The 19453-nt window shown below is 50.1% G+C and overlaps 2 protein-coding genes across 2 annotated transcripts; both read left to right on the top strand.

The window, feature by feature from the left end:
* The first annotated feature begins 9291 nt into the window (after positions 1 to 9291).
* On the top strand, positions 9292 to 11010 carry LOC125959224 (uncharacterized). Its single transcript, XM_049692037.1, has 2 exons — positions 9292 to 10559; positions 10629 to 11010. Exons 1-2 carry the CDS (start codon positions 9292 to 9294, stop codon positions 11008 to 11010), a joined length of 1650 nt encoding a protein of 549 aa, XP_049547994.1.
* Positions 11011 to 14624: 3614 nt separating this feature from the next.
* LOC125948560 (5-hydroxytryptamine receptor 1-like) lies at positions 14625 to 19215 on the top strand. The gene has a single exon (XM_049674757.1). It carries the CDS (start codon positions 15280 to 15282, stop codon positions 16984 to 16986), a length of 1707 nt encoding a protein of 568 aa, XP_049530714.1. The 5' UTR covers positions 14625 to 15279; the 3' UTR covers positions 16987 to 19215.
* The last annotated feature ends 238 nt before the right edge of the window (positions 19216 to 19453 follow it).

Consider the following 19453-nt stretch of genomic DNA (forward strand, 5'->3'; position numbering starts at 1 on the left):
GTTACTTACGTAACGAGATGACATAATTTCAGGGGACTAGCACGGTGATGGCGTAGCCGTACCAGGGACACATGTTGAATTTCCTGATGCTGGATGAAGAATCATTCGTTACCGTTACCGTCAGCCGTACGTTAAAGTTATTTTCAGCTAAAACCGCAGTGGAAGCGGGTACAATGTAGCACGATCCCTGCCCTATGGAATTTCGAAACAGACGATGTGTGCATTTTAATTAATGGGAAATGGTTTGTGCTGCTGCTGCTGCTGCTGCTGCTTGCACGCATGAGCAGCACTGAAAGAAGTCGAAAGACTGCAGCTGTTCGTTTCTAGGGCAGATGTTCCTGTTATACCTGAGTAGCATACACCAGTGTACGCACGATTCGTACTAAACAAGTTGTTCTAAAGTAAAATTCGTTACGCACAGCATAATATAACAATCTAATGGCTTAGTTATTCGAACACACCACCTGAAATACTCTTTGATCGATGTTTGCGGACTGGCGCGCCAGTAAAAAAAACGGTTGGATCGGGTTTTCCCACCGACCGTCGCATTAACGGCTGTTCGGTGCGGATTATAGAGCTTGGCCGGTCGGTAACAAATGGCCCGCTGGTCGCATTGTTGGTTGGTTGACGGCGTGACGGCAAATACAGGGAATGCTACAAGGGGGCAATCCATCATACCGGTCCTGCCACCGATTCGCCGATTGATGCCCCGTAATGGATCGATCTGGTTGAAGTTAAGTTTTTCCCTCCTCCAAAGTGGGAATAGAATGGTGCGGTTGGGTGCATGTTGCAACCTGCTGCTGCTGCTTCTGCTGCTGCTGCTGTTGCTGCTGCTCGCCCTGCATATTGCCTTCCTTTCCATCCGTCCCTTGGCCCCGGAAGGAGAGAGCGGGAACTAGTGCCAGACTTATCAATCTTCACCACCGTGCCCGTGCACCAAAGTACCACCCGCCCAGTGACACGGGTTGCAGCACTCGCTGCGCAGCGATGAGACGGTGGAAACTATTTTTAGAAATGCATTAATATATCAAAAACCGACCTCCCACCCTTCCCTCCGATCGGTCGGTCGGTGCAACGGTCGGTTTGTCGCGCTTGCAGTGGCCAGGCAGATGCTGTCGAATGGATCACTCTCTCACGCGGTTCCCGGCCGGGACGCGGACACCCTGTTTTGTTATTATTTATGCTGCTGTCCAAAATATGATCGATGGTTAAGTACTCGCCGGGAAAGGGTCGGTAAAGGGTCCTATTGCCTGCGTTGGCTGCGGTGTATATTTATACATTTGCACATCCATGTCCCCGGGCCCTTCACCGGTCACCATCCACTCGGTAAACGTGTGGCGCGTTTTGCGAGCGTATTTTTAGTGTTGTAGCACTAGCGTGTACCAACCAAATGCAGGAGGTGGGGGGGAGGGGGGGGGGGGTAGTGGGCGAAATCCATCAACAAAACCGTGTCCAACAAAGATGGCGATGGTCTGGCGATAGTTGGGAACTCGCTTCACCGCAAGCGTTGATTAATGTCGGCGTAAATCTGATGACGTTTATTCGGCCTGGCCAAACCCCCCCCCCGGCCCGGAGGGGCCCCCGATCTCTAACCACGCTGATACTTTTGACTGACATTTGCATTCCAATGTCCCCCTCCCTCTCCTTCCCGCCGCGGGACCATTCCGTAACCCAGCTGCCTTAGATGTATCAAGATTGCACACGACGAACGAGGGTTGACACGCACACGGCACGGCTTTCGCAGCCAGGACATTACATGGCATCGATGACACACTGTCACAACGCCCGGCCTTTGTACGTGTGTGTGTGTGTTTTCTGTCTGCGATGGAATTCGGTTCAAATTATGCATAATGTCTTTTAATTAAATTAAACCCTTTTAATTGGCCAACCCGTGTACCGGGACCGTCCTTAACTAACGGACCGTTGTCCGTGCTCTTTTCCGATTCCCATCCGAGTAAGCATAGCGCAACGTCTGCAACCGCCGTTACCTTAGCGACGCGTGCGTGTGTGTGTGTGTGCGCGTGTGTGTGTTGACTGCATGTTTACAAGTTAAGACATATTTCACGGACCGATGAACTTTGGCGTGGACCGCGGTAGTTTTTCCCGGCGTGCAATGGAATCACGGCTAGAGGAGAGGATGGAGAACGCGTAAAATATGTCCTGTCGCTGTCACTGGCTGGCTGGGTGAGATGAAAGATTTTCGTCGGAATATTAATCGTTCACCGTTTTGGGAGGTCGTTGCGCGTAATTAATCAGCCGCGCGGAGCGAACTCCGAAAAAGGGTACCGGGGTAGCTCCAGCAGCAGCAATCGTCTGGGTGCACGCGGGCAAATCGTTGCCAGCAGCAGCGTTGGCTGCTGCTAATCGTAGCGCTGAGTGTATTGCGATGACACAGTGATGTCATCGTGCAGCAGGAGCGAGCGCTACGGAAGACGTGTTAGGTTATTGATGCGCTGCGGAAACCCCGCTTGAATTAGGTGGCAGCTTTACGGATTAATAGGTAATTTTCAAATTTTCGCTCCGGCATGCGTTCGGCGTAATTGATTGGCTGCTCGATAGGTAAAGGTCGCCTCCTGTTCGTACGGTGGTAAAGGTAAGGTGAAAGTAAAGGACGTAAATAGATGCACCTATAAAGTTCGCCAATGTAGGGCATTATGTTGTGCGAAATGTTGTCATCCATTTTCCGCGATGAGTACCGTTCCGTGTGCCTGTTTTGCTCCGTAAACATGCTGGAGCTCGGAAATGAGGGCAATTACACGCTCACCTACCGATTCCGCTTCGACATCTTCGCTGAAAGTGGTTCACTCGAGGGAAACGGAAAATGATTTTTCAACGTCCTCCCGTGTGCTCTGTGTGTGTGTGTGTGTGTGTTTGGTGGCAGATAGGACGTGCGAGTCGTTGCACGAGTGCCCAGCGACGAGAGAACCCAGAGCAACTTTGTGAACTACTGATCTGAACGGTACGGAATGGAACAGAGCAACGAAAGAAACTGTCAAAGGCACTTAAAGGCACAGTAAAGTGCCACGGCGTGGCTGTTGGTCCGGTTCACTCCATGGTTCCATAGAGAGCATAGGGAGGGAGTTGTCGTTGCAGTCCGTTGCTGTCCGTACCAACAGCAAAACGAAATAAAAGGAAAACCCCACAGCATTCCTAATAAGAAAAGCCAACTAAGAGCGAGAAGGGAGCAAGAGCGCCCGGAATAGAACCCCGGAACCAGCTTTTCTTGGCTGCTGGCTGCTCGCTGCTGCCGGCTGCCCTTCGTCGCTCTAAACATAAATTCCTCACAATGGGCGAATTTCACACATCACCAGCGGCCGTAATGAACTTAGTGGAAGGAACCGTTTATCGGTTGAATGGTCCTTAGAAATGGTCGATGGTCGGATGGGGCGGGTTTCAACTCGGCGCATCGGCGGACGAGCTATTGAGGCCGGGATCGTGGTGGATAGCTGAATGCGCGGGCCCCGGATCCGGAGCGATAAAGTACCGGCCTCTTTATCTGCGCCTTCGGAAACCTTTATCTTTGACTGTAGACGACATTTTGGTTCCCTGGTGGTCTCTATTATCTGCTTTAAGATTAGCAGAAATGGCATAAAACGGTTTAGGTCAGTTCGGCGGCAATAGATTCCTAACGTGATGGCACTGTACAGCTGACAAAATCTTTCTGTCGTTTTTATATCTTAATCTTAAAATTGGTTTAAAATGGTGAACGTATCTTGCTACAGCTTGTATATTTCGATATTCTTATGATATTTGTGCATACTTCGATATTCTTTTGATAGTTTCCAACCATAAATTGAGCTATAATTGATGTTAGTAAGCGTTCTCTAGTCTTAATGTAGAAGTACTAAGTAGAAAAGGTACTATAGGGTGCGCCATCGAAACAAGATCCATTTAAATGTTGAATAATTCCACCATTTTTCGGTCGATTTTGGAAAAGAAACTAAATTTATTTAGGTTACACAATGCCATTTATTGAATATTTTATCATAATATAATATCGATCAAATGACCGTCTTGAATGGATACGCAGAAAAACGGCCCTTTTTGGGCATTTTCAGTGTATTTGACAACATGTATGGTGTAATACCAGTCATTTCCGAAGTGGTATAAGCGTTTAGCTCTTCAATAGTTTGCGGTTTGCTGACCTTACTGCTTAAAAAGCCTCACAGAAAAAGGTCCAGCGCCGTCCCTCGAACGACAGCACGCAGAATTTTAATATTTGCAGATTTTTTTTCAATGTACCGAAATACAATTTAAGCGAACTTTTTTGGCGTTAATGTATAACATAAAATTGTATAGCGATTGCATCGAAAATATTTACTAATACAAGATTGCGGTACAAGAGACTAATACGTTTATAAAAAGTATACAAATTTTACATCAAATCGTGCAATGTAAGCCTCCTCGTTAGGGGTGAAGAAGCATCAATCGAACGGTGGATCAGAAGTATCGCTACTCGACGGACGTACAGATGGAAATTTGAATAATGAAAAGCCATTAATCAAATGGCAATAAAAAAGGGGATAGGGAACTCCTGTAAAACGCTATTCAGAAAGCCGTTAAATTAGAGCACCGAACTGGAACTCGCTCGATTGATTTATGGGAAGAGCTGGTGGGGAAGCGGCCAGACAGAAATAAATATCCTTCCACCAGTTTCGTCATAAACGGCCTAGTCTAGGGGCCACATTATCGCTCGTCTCGCGCCCGTTGGTGGATGTGGAACACGGTCGCCTGTTTGACGTATTGGAATGGACGGATTTTATTGGTTCCGACGATATCAAATCAATGCGCTGCTCCAATATGGAAACATCGTGGCGTGGACTGGCGTGGCGAGGCCTGGCGTGCGTGGCACCATCGATACGCGCTCCTTGAACAATGTAGCAGCTGGCCTTCCACGCCCGTAAGTGGCTAATGCGCGAAGTGTTTCGTCGGTTGCCCACAATGCCGGACGAACCTTTTTTGTCCGAACCGATCCATCGGAGGTCCATCGATTTCGAGGTCACCGTCGATGGTCGTTTCAAGGGTAGGAAAAAAAAAGGATGGAGGTGGGGGGAAATAAAAATAGAAACTCGATTGATTTTTGATGCCACTACCACCACTCACCACACTCATCTCGGTTCCCCGTGACCACAGACCCCGGAGCGCAAGAGAGATAATTGTATTTCTCGTCCTCGCAGCTTTCGTCCCTCCAGCTCTGGTCTGGGTGGTTCAGGAGTAATCGGATGGCATTACGGGAACGAGTGGTACCACTTTATGTCGCTAGTGTCGGTAGACCAATAAAGAGGAAGACCATGGTGGAGTGGAGGTAGTGAAGTTGTCAATTCTCTTCCTTCGAGATCCCTTCGACTCTGATGGTCCGGCTGAATGATGGTTTTGTGGCTTGAATGCTTGAGACATGATTATTTGTGAAGATGAATTCCCTCGGAACGGGTTGTCAGAGGATCGTTCTACAAGATGGAGAACGGGTTTACGATTCATATCGAAATCCCCTTTTTACATTTTAATGCATCTTTTTTGGTTTTGTTTTGCTAGAAGAACGTTCTATTCATAACAGCTTTGCTTGAGTCCGTAAGGAAAGTCCTCTTTTAAGCTCCTGTCTTTATGCTCTGCTTCGAATCCCCGCAATATGCGATAGTTTCTCGTCGTTCGTTGCCTTGCACCGAGTGAGCTCGGTTCCTCGGTGCAGGAAACATTCAGTTTAGAGCAAAATGGTTCCCGAACAAGCACATCATTCGTTAGTAGTATCGAGCAAGCGGGCAAGCGAGCGTAAGAAATCGGTTCCGGATGGTGGCGATTATCTGGAAGAAATAAGCGGATATTCCGACCAGCCATAAAATCGGTTACCGTCCTTTTGCGTCTTTCTTCCGTCTTTGAAGCGCCGGAACGGAGCTCCAGGATAAGCGAAGCAGCAAAACGGACGATCAAACACGGTACGGCGGCAAGAGAAAGACATTTCCACTTCGGAAGGGAACCAGGGACCGGGTGGTGCAGACTGTGTGTCAATCCAAAAAACTAACGATTGTCACTCTTGGGACAAAATTCGTGTCACCATGAAAATGGAGGGGCAAAATTAATGCTCGATACTTGCGAGGATCTGCCACCATAGGGAATGGTGCCTTTCGGGTTTTCAGGGGGTTTCGAAAGCAGCATTGTCTATTGGCGTCCGTTGGATAAATGGAGCAGATGGATGGACGCAACAAAATGGAACTCAAAATATGAAAACCTTCTTAACGAGCAATGAAAACGAGATGATTGAAGTGGAGCGTCCTGTTTTTGGTTGCTTGGAATGGTTGCTCGTTCCGGAATGGCGCGGCTCCATTCCGACCGAGTGCTCCTGAACAATGCTTTCAACAAACAATTATCCGATAATTACTCAATTTATAACACCGTTTCCAGCTGCTACGGAGCGATCCAATGGCGCTAGTCGAAGCGGAGGAGTAGGAGCGAATTTATAGTGTTTTTCAGCAATTCCATCTACGGACCCAACGGAGCCATAAATCGAAAGAAAACCATACAGAACAGAACATGTCATTAATTAGTGTTTTACCAGACATCGTACTAACACAGCAGCAGCAGCAGCAGTTATTCGCTTCGGTTCGGTTCGGTTTTGTTCAGGGATTCACTGCCGCGCCATTGCCAAAAAGGCAATAAATAACCGAAAATTCGTTCTTACAACCGTGATAATCATAAAACTTCTCAAGGGCATGGCCATGGTACCGTTTGCACCGTGTGCTAGCGTTCGATGCACGAGAGACAGACAGAGAGAGAGAGAGAGAGAAAGAGAGAGAGAGAGAGAGAGAGAAAGACAAAGAAAGAGCGAAGAGTGAAGTGCGAATGCCAAAACTTTGGGGATGAAAAAGGGAAAAGAAAAGCTTCCATAACGAGGGGGAACACTTGACCTAGTTCGCTTCGTTTTTTCCACTTTTCCTTCGTTCGTTCGCCCATAAACCGTTACCGCATGCAGTGTGCATCCAGCCCGTCGGTTAGGTGCCAAAAAGTGACGACATTTTCTACTGCCTGCTGGCTGCCCGGGCTCCAGGAAATCTTTCCACAGAACCAAGAGGTCCTGGAGGGGGAGCGACGCAGTGGTCGAAGTAAAATCGTATTTCCGCTTCGTTATGCGTGCGAAGCAGCTGGAATTGTGGGGAGCCGGTACGACCGACGCCCGAGTACTGTCAAAAGTGGTGCCAAAAGCGTTCCCCACTTCTGGCTGCCATCCATTGCTACCCCCGCCCCTTGCGGGGTTGCCAGACATAAGGGCAGAGTGAAGAAGGAAATAAGCATTGTTCAAGATGGCTTCCAGACACTTCGCGGAAGAGATTTGCGGACGAACGGACGGACGGACGGGGACTCTTCGCCTTCTCTACCAGCAGTATCGATCCGGTCCGTCCGTGTGCCGGGTACGCTTGAACTTGCCACGAACATCGTGATTCACCCTTCGTGGCAACTGTCTCTCTCTCTCTTCCTCTCTCGTGCGATAAAATCACTTGAACCAATATAGCAACATTATGAAAACTCCGAATTTTTCGATCCTTTCCTCGGGACGACCCTTCTTGGCCACTCGAGAATGGTCTGACCACCATTCTGCTGCGAGGTCACTCAAATGCCACGTGCGCTTCCGTTTCCGGGTTACTAAGGCACTAACCGGGTGGATGAGGAGGAATTTGCTTGGAAATCGTTTCACGCAACCTTCCGTTAGCGACCGGTTCGCCGGTTAATTGCTAAAAGATTGACGCCGGAGGATTAATCATTTTCGGAAAAGCAAACCGGGTGGTAGGATTCGGGGAATGATTATCTGCTCCGGAAGTGGAATGAAATTGATGGACACCCGGATGGTAAACGGTAGAAAACGCCTGCTGCAGTTCATTCAGTCCGGACGAACATCATAATCACATTACCACTTTGGGGGCCCGATGACTGCGTCACGAACCCGGAGCATGGACCCCGGAGATGATGCTGACGAACGTAATGGCGAGTAACGAACAAAAAAAAAAAAACAACGTGGTTTTGTGTCCCGGAAAGGCCTTCGTTTGTGGCGTAACGCCTACATACAAATTAACCCACGCGCACAAAGGATAATTCGTTTTTAATTGCACTGCGTGTGTGTGTGTGCGTGTTTGTATGTGTGTGTCTGGGTGGAACCGATAAGGTTATAAGTGCAATCGTGCGTGCCCACACATTGTTATGGTTTCTCGCGTTCGCCAGATAAAGGCCGGCGGCTCATGAGTCTCTTTCTCTCTCTCTCTTTCTCTCTCTCTCTCTCTCTCTCTCTCTCTCCCTCTCTATCTCTCAGTCTCTCTTTGATATAAATTTAATTCCATCGATAATCCACCCATCATCCTCGGATGGTCTTACCGCATCAGCATCATCAATGGCAAGCGCTGTGAATCAACGCCATTATTAACGAGCTAGCGTTGGATTCGATTGAAATCCACCTGTAGTTGGGACCACCCTCTCCCCCCTCCTTAAGGGAGACCTTTTGTAGAGAATCACTGACGCACGCGCTAATTAAGCGCGGATGCAACGCTTCCGGTGCTACGACCCCGGGATGAGCGCCGATAATGCATCGATCGATCGATAGTAAGCTTGATTGAATGCCATTCGGCTGACCATCCAGACACACAGTTGCCCAGTGTCTAATCGCGTATATCTACACGCCACAAAGACAAACTGCTTCCAATAGTGCCGGGGAATTGCTATCAAGATAGCATCAGGTACCTGTCGGTGCGAGCTAGACCGCCCCGAGTTGGTGCTATGGTGTACACTTGGCACGCAATCTCGTGCCATTTTGTAGACTGCCGACTGGCCTTCCGTCTTCCGGTGCACGGCAAGCACGAGCGCCTTCTTCGCGTACGTTTACAGTCGAGATACGTCGGTTACCGATAATACCGATATACTGTGCCCGGTAATGGTTGTGTGGATAATGATTTCTTGGTAAAGCTATCGAAACGGAACGCTATTCTATGTCATTTGTTCTATTGAGTGACGCCCGTAAAGCTTTCGCAGCCTTTTCTTCAACTTCTATGAACAGCAGTTTAGTAGGAAATCGAAAAACTTATTTTTAACGTTGGCCTCTTAACGCTTGGGCTTCAATATGACTGGTTAATCTCCACAGCATGAGCCTTTTGTTGCTACTTCGTCCATGTAAAGGTCATGGAGTACTTTGATGCGCCGCAAGGAGTTGTTGTTTCTGGTACAAACATCGCAGCAACCTTTGGATAACTGTCCAGCACTGAGTTGCAGTTGGTGGCCACAACCGGTCGAGGCTGCAAAATACAAATTCAAAATACCATGTCAACGGTCGAACTACGATGGCAAGTGGTGCGGGATCTGGCCATCCATAAGCTGCGGTACGGTCAGGTGAACGAAGCAATCGAAACCTTCACCGAAGCACTCGCTGTCGCACCTCCGGCATCGACCGGTGACGAAGATGGCGAATCGGCGATGGTGCGCACCGGAAAGGCCAGCGCTGAGCTGGCCGCATCCACACCGGACCAAGCCCTGGAAACGCTTCGGAAATCGAGCACGAACTATCCGGCAACACTGCTACGTTGTCGTGCCCTGTACGGAGTGGCCGATCTTGAACGGCATCTGTTAACGGCTGCAAATGGCCACCGGATACAGGGACCACCCGGTGGACCTCGCAATCGAGCACTCGAGTCAGAGATAGATCTCGGTCGATCAACGTACGATGGTGTGCTCGGTGACCGTGCCGGTGCCTCGTTGCTCGAGTACCGCCATCGCTTTCCACAGATCGAAACGGAACAGCGGATACGGAAAGCCCGGGCCATCGATCGACCTCGCTGGAAGGTGCTGGCCGAGGCGGGCGAGTGTGATGTGATCAGTGTGCAGGAAACGGTACGCCAGGAACCACCGATACGGGAACGGGCACGCCGTGACACGAACATGCGCATCCTCGGACAGCTGTACCTCGGGCGTGGCTGGCAGGATTGGATGTTCTGCAAGGACCTGCGCACCGATGACCGGCATGGGGCGACCGTGAATCTACCGCAAACCCCCGACAGCTCCGTTACCATGTCGACACTGATTGAGGAATGCTACGATCGGACATCGACTTTCGTGAAGCAATCCCAGGCACGCTCCCCGCTGTACAGTCACCGGTTTGGGCGGTTCGGTCCACCGGCCAATCTGCGACGTGAATGGAACGAACTGGATCAACTGTTGCGGTACCGTTACCGGGCATACCGTGCCGTTTACCGGCAACTCGATCGTTTGCACGAACTACGTGAGAACCGTAAAGCTGTCCAACTGTTCCGATATGCCGGTGAGATACTGAGAGACTTTTACAAGCTCACGACCGTGCGTGTACTGCCCGATAAGGGTCAGTTCGTGCGCGAAATTTGCAACTTGGTCGGACTGACCATCGTCGATGGTTTGCGGATTCCGGCGACGCTGATGGATGAACCGGCCGAAAAGCGTTTGCTGGTACTGTTCGCAGTACCGCCGGCGAAGGAAACGGTTACGGTGGTGCCCGTCTTCGGTGACATTTCGACGTACCGCGATCCGACCGAACCGGACCATAGCTTTCTGCGTTACAAGTATGCATCCGTCTACGGACACTCCTAGCAGCCGGCCGCGAACTGAGCTGTGTTGCTTCATCGTTACAGGGCAAAGATAACGGAACTGGAGGGACAGTATCAGCGCGTCCAGTATCCGATCGAACGTTGCTTCCTGGACCACGAAATGGCTCGCCATCATCTGCTCAATGGATGGCTCGATGATGTGAAGGTGATGGGTACCCGGATGGTAGAGGAAGCGATCGGTTGCGGGAGTCATCTGTGGCGCCTGATTGGGCACGTGACGATCGCTAGGGCACTCTGCGCACAGAACAATCTGGAGCAGCTGGCGAAGCTGCTCTGTCAGGTCGCGGAATTTGTGTCCCTCTCGCTACAGGACGAAAGAGTTGAATTCTTCGTGGAACTGGCCCAGAAATTGACGCAAGGGTTGCTCAACCGAAAGCAGGATGACGAACTGCAGCTCTCCAGCTGAACCCGAGAACCGACCGTTGAAGTGAATCTTGTGCCGGAGAAACGGTTTAACTGTCATTTTTTTTTTATTAATTTTAAACCCTTTAAAGCGTTCCGGTGCGTTCGAAAGCGAAATCGAAAATGTCCATTCCCACCGCAGATCAACGCACACCGCTAACCCTACACCCCCGGAGACTATGTAGTGGCTGCGTTTCATTTGTAGGGAGCATACAAAATGTAATACTATTCCTCATCGTTCCAGATCCAAAGCGTGAATGGTAGTGGTCGGTGTTGCTGCAACTGAACTGAATCACAGAAGTTCGTCTTCCGTACCGCTCACAGCGCACCGCGAATCGTTTTTCCGGCGGGTGTTTTTGTTGCTGCTACTGCTGCTGCTGTTGCTCATTCTCCCACTCGCTGCAAGTGAATGTTGCTGCTGGTGCTGGTAATGTTCGGATTTCTATGGAAAAACGCGGAATAAAACGGATATGGTTTATGAACTACCAACCTGGGTGTGCCCGTCCCGACCGCTTCCTCGCTCACGGTGTGCATTTATGCAGGCAAACATTTATTACACCTCCGGCATTGTGGTTCCCGCCGTTTCTGATTGCCGCTTTGTGCCGGTCGAGAACTGCCGCAAGCGGGGTGGTGGCACGAGTGAACTAAAGTCTAGGCTGTGGCATTCATGGTAGCGCCCTCACAATGCATTTGAAGAGCGGTGGTGGTGGTGGAATTAGGTGGTCCAGGTACGCCGCCGGGCAGTAAACCGGGAGTTTATGTGGCGAGAAAACGGATACATGATTCATTACGACGAAGAGGAACAAAAGTTTTCGACCCACCGGCGTACCGGACGCTGGTGCTGGTGCTTTACTCCCCTGTTTCCGGCCACACTTCCTTCATGGCCGGGGATGAAATGGTAAATTTAAATTTCAGCAACAATAAACGCAATGCTGGCGGAAGAATTGCGGGGGATGCACGCCAGTTTTTTCCCGACTTTTTGCTCTCACCCACCGCTATAGAAAATGCGCGGTGGTGGGTATAATAATGGTGGTGAATCTTTTGCGCGGAAAAGTGAGCCGTATAATCGACAGGGGTATGCTGGAAGCTGAAACACACCATTAGGTGCGTACAATGGACGCGCTTCCCCTGTGTTGCGAGTAGAGGTCAGATTTGAGCGAATGATTTATGGCAACGGCGTTCGGTATGCTAAATGATTTATCGCGTGGCACTTCACGAGCGATGGAAGAACGAGAATCGAAAATAGAGCGGCTTGGAAAAGGCGGATAGAGATAACGAAGGTGAACCCATAAATATCATGATGCGGCAGCAGCTGAAAGGTTGCGGCCGATGATCGGGATTTTGGGATCTCTATGGAGTGGAATTTAATAGTTGGAAGCAATTAGTGTGCCGGACCGGTTCAGGGAGGCTATCTTTTACGCTTCCCTTTCCGTTGGTGGTAGGCGTTTTTCAGTCAATTAACTCCGTTTCCGGCCACTGCCTCTATCTACTGTCGCGGTTCAATTACATATTTCGCGTTTTACTTTCGTTCATCGATACACGTTCGAGGCCGGGCACTCTGGTTGATTTCGTATTCGCTGGAATCCATTTGAATTTTCCTCGTCACAATTACTGTCATTGGTTGGTGTGTGGAAGTGTTCGCTACATTTGGTATCATGGTTTTTGGCACTTTGATTGATGGTTTATTGCAGCCAAACTCGTCGTTATTTATCAGGACATATATTTTTAGCACGAAGACCGTTTCATTTCAGTGCATGGACGCTCGGCAAATTTGGGCTATGTTTAATGTTGGATCCAACTGAGAAATTCAACCATTTGCATTGCTGTTTTAACGTTCTTCGGCTTCCTATAAACGTGTTAAACGCAGAGAGTTTTTTTTCTGAAAATATTGCCAACACAAGTTATTTGTAGTTTGCTTTGCAAGTTGTAATTGCAAATTATAAATCATACTTTGAAAAGAGATGTTTTGTGCTGTTTTCGTGACGACATTATTTTGGCATGAGTTCGATAGTTTACTTGTTTTGGAATGTAGAATCAGTTATGTACCACAATATTTTACGTTAAAGTTCGACTAATGTCGAATTGACTCAAAGCAATTGGCGGTATAGCATGTCCTTTAAGTGCCAAGAAGTACGATAGAGCAAGAGCGTTCCAAGGGCACTAAACACGTGGAAAAAAGCTGAAAATAAATAGAAAAGTTTATAAAATGCAGTTATACTTTCGTCGAAACACTATAAAACCATTACATATTACTGAGCATGCTATCATCATGCTCTTTGACTCGTATCACAAGCAAATAGATTTTCACAGGATTGAAACCTTGTTGATTTTTTTTTGTTAATACATCAGCTACTCTGTTGCAAGAGATGTTCCCACCAAATAGAGGAGTGTTTTTATATGGAAATTGCAACGAAATGTACGCACAAGTTTTGGCATGAAATGAGCACCTGCAGAATGTAGTGCTTCAAACACTACTTCTATTTAATATACACCGCCATCGGAATCGGAAGCGATCATTTGTGTTTACACACTTGCTGACACTGTCATTAGAAAGGACATCTCGTTGGCTTCTTGAGTGTTGAACTGTCGATAAGTTCTCTGTTTATTCATGCGCGTCCAATTCAATCATGCAGAAGCTCCACAATTCCCTTTAACCACTCGGATCCGTACCACATACAAACAACAAGTGTCCAGACTACACATATGCCGGCGGAAACGAGAATGTTCCACACGAATACCTTCACCGCCTGCTTAAATGACTGACGTACCGTGTACCGCGCCCCGTGCAACACACCTGCCGAGGACTACTGTTCCAACATTTCCCTTTGAATGCCTTTCAATTACCTTTCCAACGCCACCACCGCCGCCACTTAAGTGAGAAGTTGAAGGGAGTTTCGTGAAGAAACTTTGCTCGAAACTCACGCCGGCTGCTTCCAGTTCCGACAAGCAAATATTAGGACAACGCTTACAAGAAGCCCTGTCCTGCGGACCGTCGATCGAATGCATCTGGTTCGACCCTAAACGGAATGTGCAACTAACTCACATATTGATGGAGCTATGTGGGCAAGAGCATTCGTTCAAGCATCACATCGGGCATCTTGTGGCGTAAATAAACATATTTACCCGGGCTGGGTGGGCTTCTGGTGAGCGGTTCGAAGAGAAAGTTTCCCCGAGTTGCCGATTGACCGATACCGGGCTGCGGTTTTAAGTATCCGGTTTCCAGCACGGAGGCTTCACACGGGCGGGAAGCCGGTATCGATCGGGCGCTCGTGAAATGGTGAACAGCAAACCACTCGAAGCTGCTGGCTGCTGATGGTTGTTTTGGGGGGTTTCTTGGGGGAAATGTAAATTCCACTCCGAACGGCACGACCACTTTAATGTGTTTTCCTTTTTCCTTTCTTCCTTTTTCCAGCTTCTCACACACTGTCCCAGGATCGTCCGGCTAGCGTGGTGGTGGTGGTGGTGACCCAACTCAATCGCAGCACCAACGAACCCGGCACCGACAGCATGTCCGTTTACGGGCCGGTCAGCGGTCGGTTCGTCGCTCTATCATCATCACAGCTCCGGTGGAACGGTGCTGGCGACACTTGACCAGTGTGTCTGTGTGTCTGTGTGTCTGTGTGTGTGTGTGACGCGACGAAGGACGCAGGACGGCAATCAATCATCCCAGGAACAGAGAAACGGTGCCGGATCTTGGCACTGGATGTGTAATCGGGTACCACGATGGTACCATGGACGCGTGAATGAGTCGCTCTACAGACCAAAAAAGTAAAGATCGAGGTGCCTGTGTATGTGTGTGTGTGTGTTTGTGCGGTTGCGGATTGATGGCAATGAATGTCCACAAACCATGCCTGTCGGTGACAGGTCGCTGGCCATCGAAGAACCGTCAGTGGAGTGGCAATCGCTGCCACGTTCGTGTTTGTGGTTTCGGTTCGGGTAATTAAGAGAGCGGAGTGCGTGCGTCCGTGTGCGTGTGTTCCGTGATCCGGACAGGCGGCGAAAACGGGGGGACAAGCAATATACATATCACCTTCATTCATCCCTTCCCACCGGAACCGATGTCAACGCGTCAAAGTGTCCCCAATCAAGTGTATCGTCCCGTGCCCAGTAACTCCGGTCTGTGTGTGTGCGCGCATGTGTACGTGTGTGTGTGTATTCCTCCCTTGGTGGAAGGATGGAACGGTTAAAGGATAAACAACGTTGGTCAGCTTGATCTCGATTAAAGGCAGGTTCGGTCTCGGTCTACGTGACTCGTAGAAGCTACATCCACTACATGGATCTGGCCTTTCCGGTGGATGAGAAGGACGGACGCATCATCGTGAATCAATCGCCCTATCCGCTTGACGGCGCACGGCGCCATTCGACGTCATCATCGTTGGACTCGTGGAGGTTCGTTAGCCATCCGCCGTCCACGTTGCTGCTGCTGCTGCCGGTGGCGGCTACAACACTCGGTCAGCGACGCGCAACCACCGACCCCGACACCACCGACCCTACCACCAGCACCATCATTCCGACGCCGTTCGTCGAGCTGCTCCTGGCAAACCAGACGGCCACCGGTGGCCATGGCTTCGGCCAGGGTTTCACCAGGGGCCTGGGCGATGCTGGTGATGGCGGTGGCGGCGGCGGCGCCGCTGCTGTTGCTGCTGCCGCCGCCGCCGGCGCCGCGGCCTCGATCGGTGCCAGTCTGGGGAGCGGCGACATCACGCCGCACGGTAGCGGCCCGACGGTAGCGTCGATCGTGTCGTCGACGCTGGCTAGCGGGGCCACCGTCGCCGTCGCCCACGATCACGAGCTCGATCTCGACACGATCCGCAAGGTGATCATCTGCATCGTGCTGCTGGCTGTGATATTCGGTACGATCGTGGGCAACATCCTCGTCTGTGTGGCCGTCTGTCTGGTGCGGAAGCTTCGCCGGCCCTGCAACTATCTGCTCGTCTCGCTGGCCGTTTCCGATCTGTGCGTCGCCTGTCTCGTCATGCCACCCGCCCTGCTCTACGAGGTGCTCGGTGAGTGGAACTTTGGTCGCGTCTTCTGTGATATCTGGGTATCGTTCGATGTCCTTTCCTGTACCGCCTCCATCCTCAACCTGTGCGCCATCTCGGTCGACCGGTACTGGGCCATCACGAAGCCGCTCGAGTACGGCGTCAAGCGGACACCGCGCCGTATGATGCTGTGCGTGGCGTTGGTGTGGTTGGCGGCGGCCTGCATTTCCCTTCCGCCGCTGCTCATCCTCGGCAATAAGCACACGATCGGCGAGGGGGCCGATCAGCGGCCATTCTGTGCCGTTTGCGAGGATGTCGGCTACCAGATCTACGCGACGCTCGGTTCCTTCTACATTCCGCTCGCCGTCATGCTGTTCGTGTACTATCAGATCTTTCGGGCGGCCCGGCGAATAGTGAAGGACGAGAAGCGGGCCCAGACACGGCTCGAGCATAGTCTGGCGGTCGACAAGACGACACCGGTGATGGCGGCGACGACGGCGACGACGGCCACCAGCCTGAAACCACCGGAACCGATCGCACCGACACTGTCGGTACCGTCCGGTGCATTGACCGTTGCTGCTGCTGGTGCCGGGGCCATCGGTGGTGGCTCACCGCACCAGAAGAAGCTACGCTTTCAGCTGGCCAAGGAGCGGAAAGCATCGACGACGCTCGGCATCATCATGTCCGCGTTCACCATCTGCTGGTTGCCGTTCTTCATCCTGGCGCTCGTCCGACCACTGATGGACGACGATTATCCGACGCTGTCGTCGTTCTTCCTGTGGCTCGGTTACGCCAACTCGCTGCTCAACCCGATCATCTACGCCACGCTCAACCGGGACTTCCGGAAACCGTTCCAGGAGATCCTGTACTTCCGGTGCTCCAACCTGAACATACTGATGCGGGAGGACTTCTACCACAGCCAGTACGGTGAGCCCGGTTCGCAGCGGTTCGTGCTCGAGAACGAGGGTCAGCATACGGCACGGGAAAGCTTCCTCTAACTCCCTGCCCTGGATGGCAGGCGATTTCGATTCCGATTTCGATTCCGATTCCGATTGCGACAGCGACTGCGAATACGATGAAAGGTGAAAGAGCGAGAAGCTCGCACTTCCATCGAGTGTGGTTAAAAGGAGGTTAGGTTTCCATGAGACATGACTACAGGACTTTAGGGTATAGAGAATCGTGGAGGCCGACAAGCGGGGGTAATTGTTAAATTAATAATTACTTTCACCACCACCTACGGGGTAGCAGTATGTAGTAAAGCAAAGCACACACCGACACACAAACAGAGGCACACAGGAGGAAGCAAACTAATGCACAAAATCGTATGATACAATCAGGCGGCCAGGCGGGCGGCCCCGCCGGTACACAGTACATTCTTCTACCGATGTATACATAGCCCTATATGTATATGTACAATGTATATCTATGCGATACCCTACTGTACTAGGACTAGCCGCTGTTGTAGGAGATTCGTGTTTTAAGGCTTGCGCGAGTGGTGCAGCAAACGGTGTCGATCGATGTAGAACCGTCTATCGCAGTAGCGTGTAGTAGTTAGCGAACGCGTTAGCTTGTAAACTGTTAGTAAACACTCCAGGGCTCCAGTGGTGCTTGCCACGGAGTCTGCCGTGGCGGAGAGCGCGCTAAAGGCATAGATTGACAGGACTGCAAACCGTTGCGCGTGTGCTGGAACTGGAACTGGAAGACTTGACATCAAAACTAAACGATACGAGTAGAGTACGATAAACGATTTAAATCTATTTTAATTGTCAAACCGTGCGGCCAGAGGGCACAACCACACAACCACACACACACACTCACACATTCGTTCGGTGTTCGCGCGATTTGCCTCTCCTTCCCGAATTTTTCATACGGAATACTCCGGTATCTATAAGCGTAGGTAGAAGGTCGGAACCCTAAAGGGCTTTCAGCTGAGACCTGAGTGTTCTTCTGAGTGCTACTACTACGACACCACTATTTACACACTGGCACCGACCGATACACACACACACACACACACACACACACACACACACACATCACATACAAACTATCATACTGTCTTGAATGTTGTTGAGGATAATGAATGTTGAATGGTGGCATGTGATGACACATCAGATTCAGATTATTTACACTCCGCTAAGGCGCGATGAGTTTGGTTTTTCGGACGTTGGTGTTGGTGGTGCGTGGGTTAGTCTATCGTTTTTTCGTACTGTTGTCGCGTTGCTGTTGTACTTGTTTATTTTTTATTCAGTGGCTATCCTTGCGTCACTCGATTTTCTACCGACGTTTCCATTCTACATCAAAAAAAAAAAAATCGCAGATCGTATTTATATACACCGCCTATACATAAACACATAATATACATACAAACAGGGAGGGAACAGCGTACTAGAGAGGTAGAAGCGAGCGAGCGAGCGGGCGAATGAATTTAGGATAACCAGCGGCGGGTTCAAGGTGGGTGAAGCAGGGGATCTAGAAACTACTCAACTCGGCTCAAGCTACTACATAGCTGCTACTCGTATACCTTAGATGGAGCTTTTTTGGAGTGGAGAGAAGAGAGAAGAGAGAGAGATAGAGAGAGAGCAAGAGAGAGAGAAAGAGAGAGAGAGAGAAAGAGAAAAAGAGGAAGAGAGAGAGAAAGAGAGAGAGAGAGGAGCATTGTTGACCGGCCCAAAAATGGGGAATGGGGGTCCTAAGCTAGGAGTCACGCAATACCGGGTCACGGTACGGTCGACCCGTTCGGTGTCGTTCGATTCGGTGCGGAAATGTAGACGGAAATTAAAAACTGAAACTCTTCTTGGGTGAACGAGAGAAGAAGAACGTTTGTTTCGCGTTCGTCACGCTGAACGGCCACGTTATGCCGGTTGGCCTAATCAAATTCGGTGTGTGTCAGGTCGTGTGCGTAGGTGTGCGTGTGTGTGTGTTCGGAAAACAAAAGTCTGGTTGATTTTATAAATGATACTACTATTGATTGGCGCTCCTGGTTTTGCTGACGGCACGACTCGAGCCAGCGAAGAGCATTAGAATCTAAAATATCACGCCAGCAGGAGCTCCACTTGTCTCTCTTTCTCTCTCTTTCTCTCTCTCTCTCTGTCGTTCTGTCATCGTGAATGCTCCGGAACGCTCCGGAACGCTATTTCTTACCCCTGCGAACACGAGAGGACCCGTAGTAGGGGGCCCCTCCTCGCCGTCTCACGGTTAAAAAGGGCAAATAATTAAAAATGGAATTTGTAGCTGAACTAGCTGGTTGTTGTTGTTGTTGTTGTTTTTGGGTGTTTGGGCATTTCATTTCCGGTATTTCAAACCGGTAGAAAGAAAATCGTGGACAGAGAGGCGCATGTTGCTACATGTTACATGGAAGGTAAGTACGGAACACAATGTGCTCATGAGGAGCAGCCACTCTAACGCTTCGTATGGATAGCCGATATCTGAGATGCCGGATTTTCCCATTTCCCTCGAGAAGTG

Source organism: Anopheles darlingi, chromosome 2, assembly GCF_943734745.1.
Source record: "Anopheles darlingi chromosome 2, idAnoDarlMG_H_01, whole genome shotgun sequence".
NCBI classification, from domain to species: domain Eukaryota; kingdom Metazoa; phylum Arthropoda; class Insecta; order Diptera; family Culicidae; genus Anopheles; species Anopheles darlingi.

Excerpts from the sequence above, each read along its gene's own strand:
- LOC125948560 (XM_049674757.1), top strand. The coding sequence starts at position 15,280 with ATGGATCTGGCCTTTCCGGTGGATGAGAAGGACGGACGCATCATCGTG.
- LOC125959224 (XM_049692037.1), top strand. The coding sequence starts at position 9,292 with ATGTCAACGGTCGAACTACGATGGCAAGTGGTGCGGGATCTGGCCATC. Across the intron at positions 10,560-10,628 it reads CATAGCTTTCTGCGTTACAA|GGCAAAGATAACGGAACTGG; the intron begins GTATGCATCCGT and ends TCATCGTTACAG.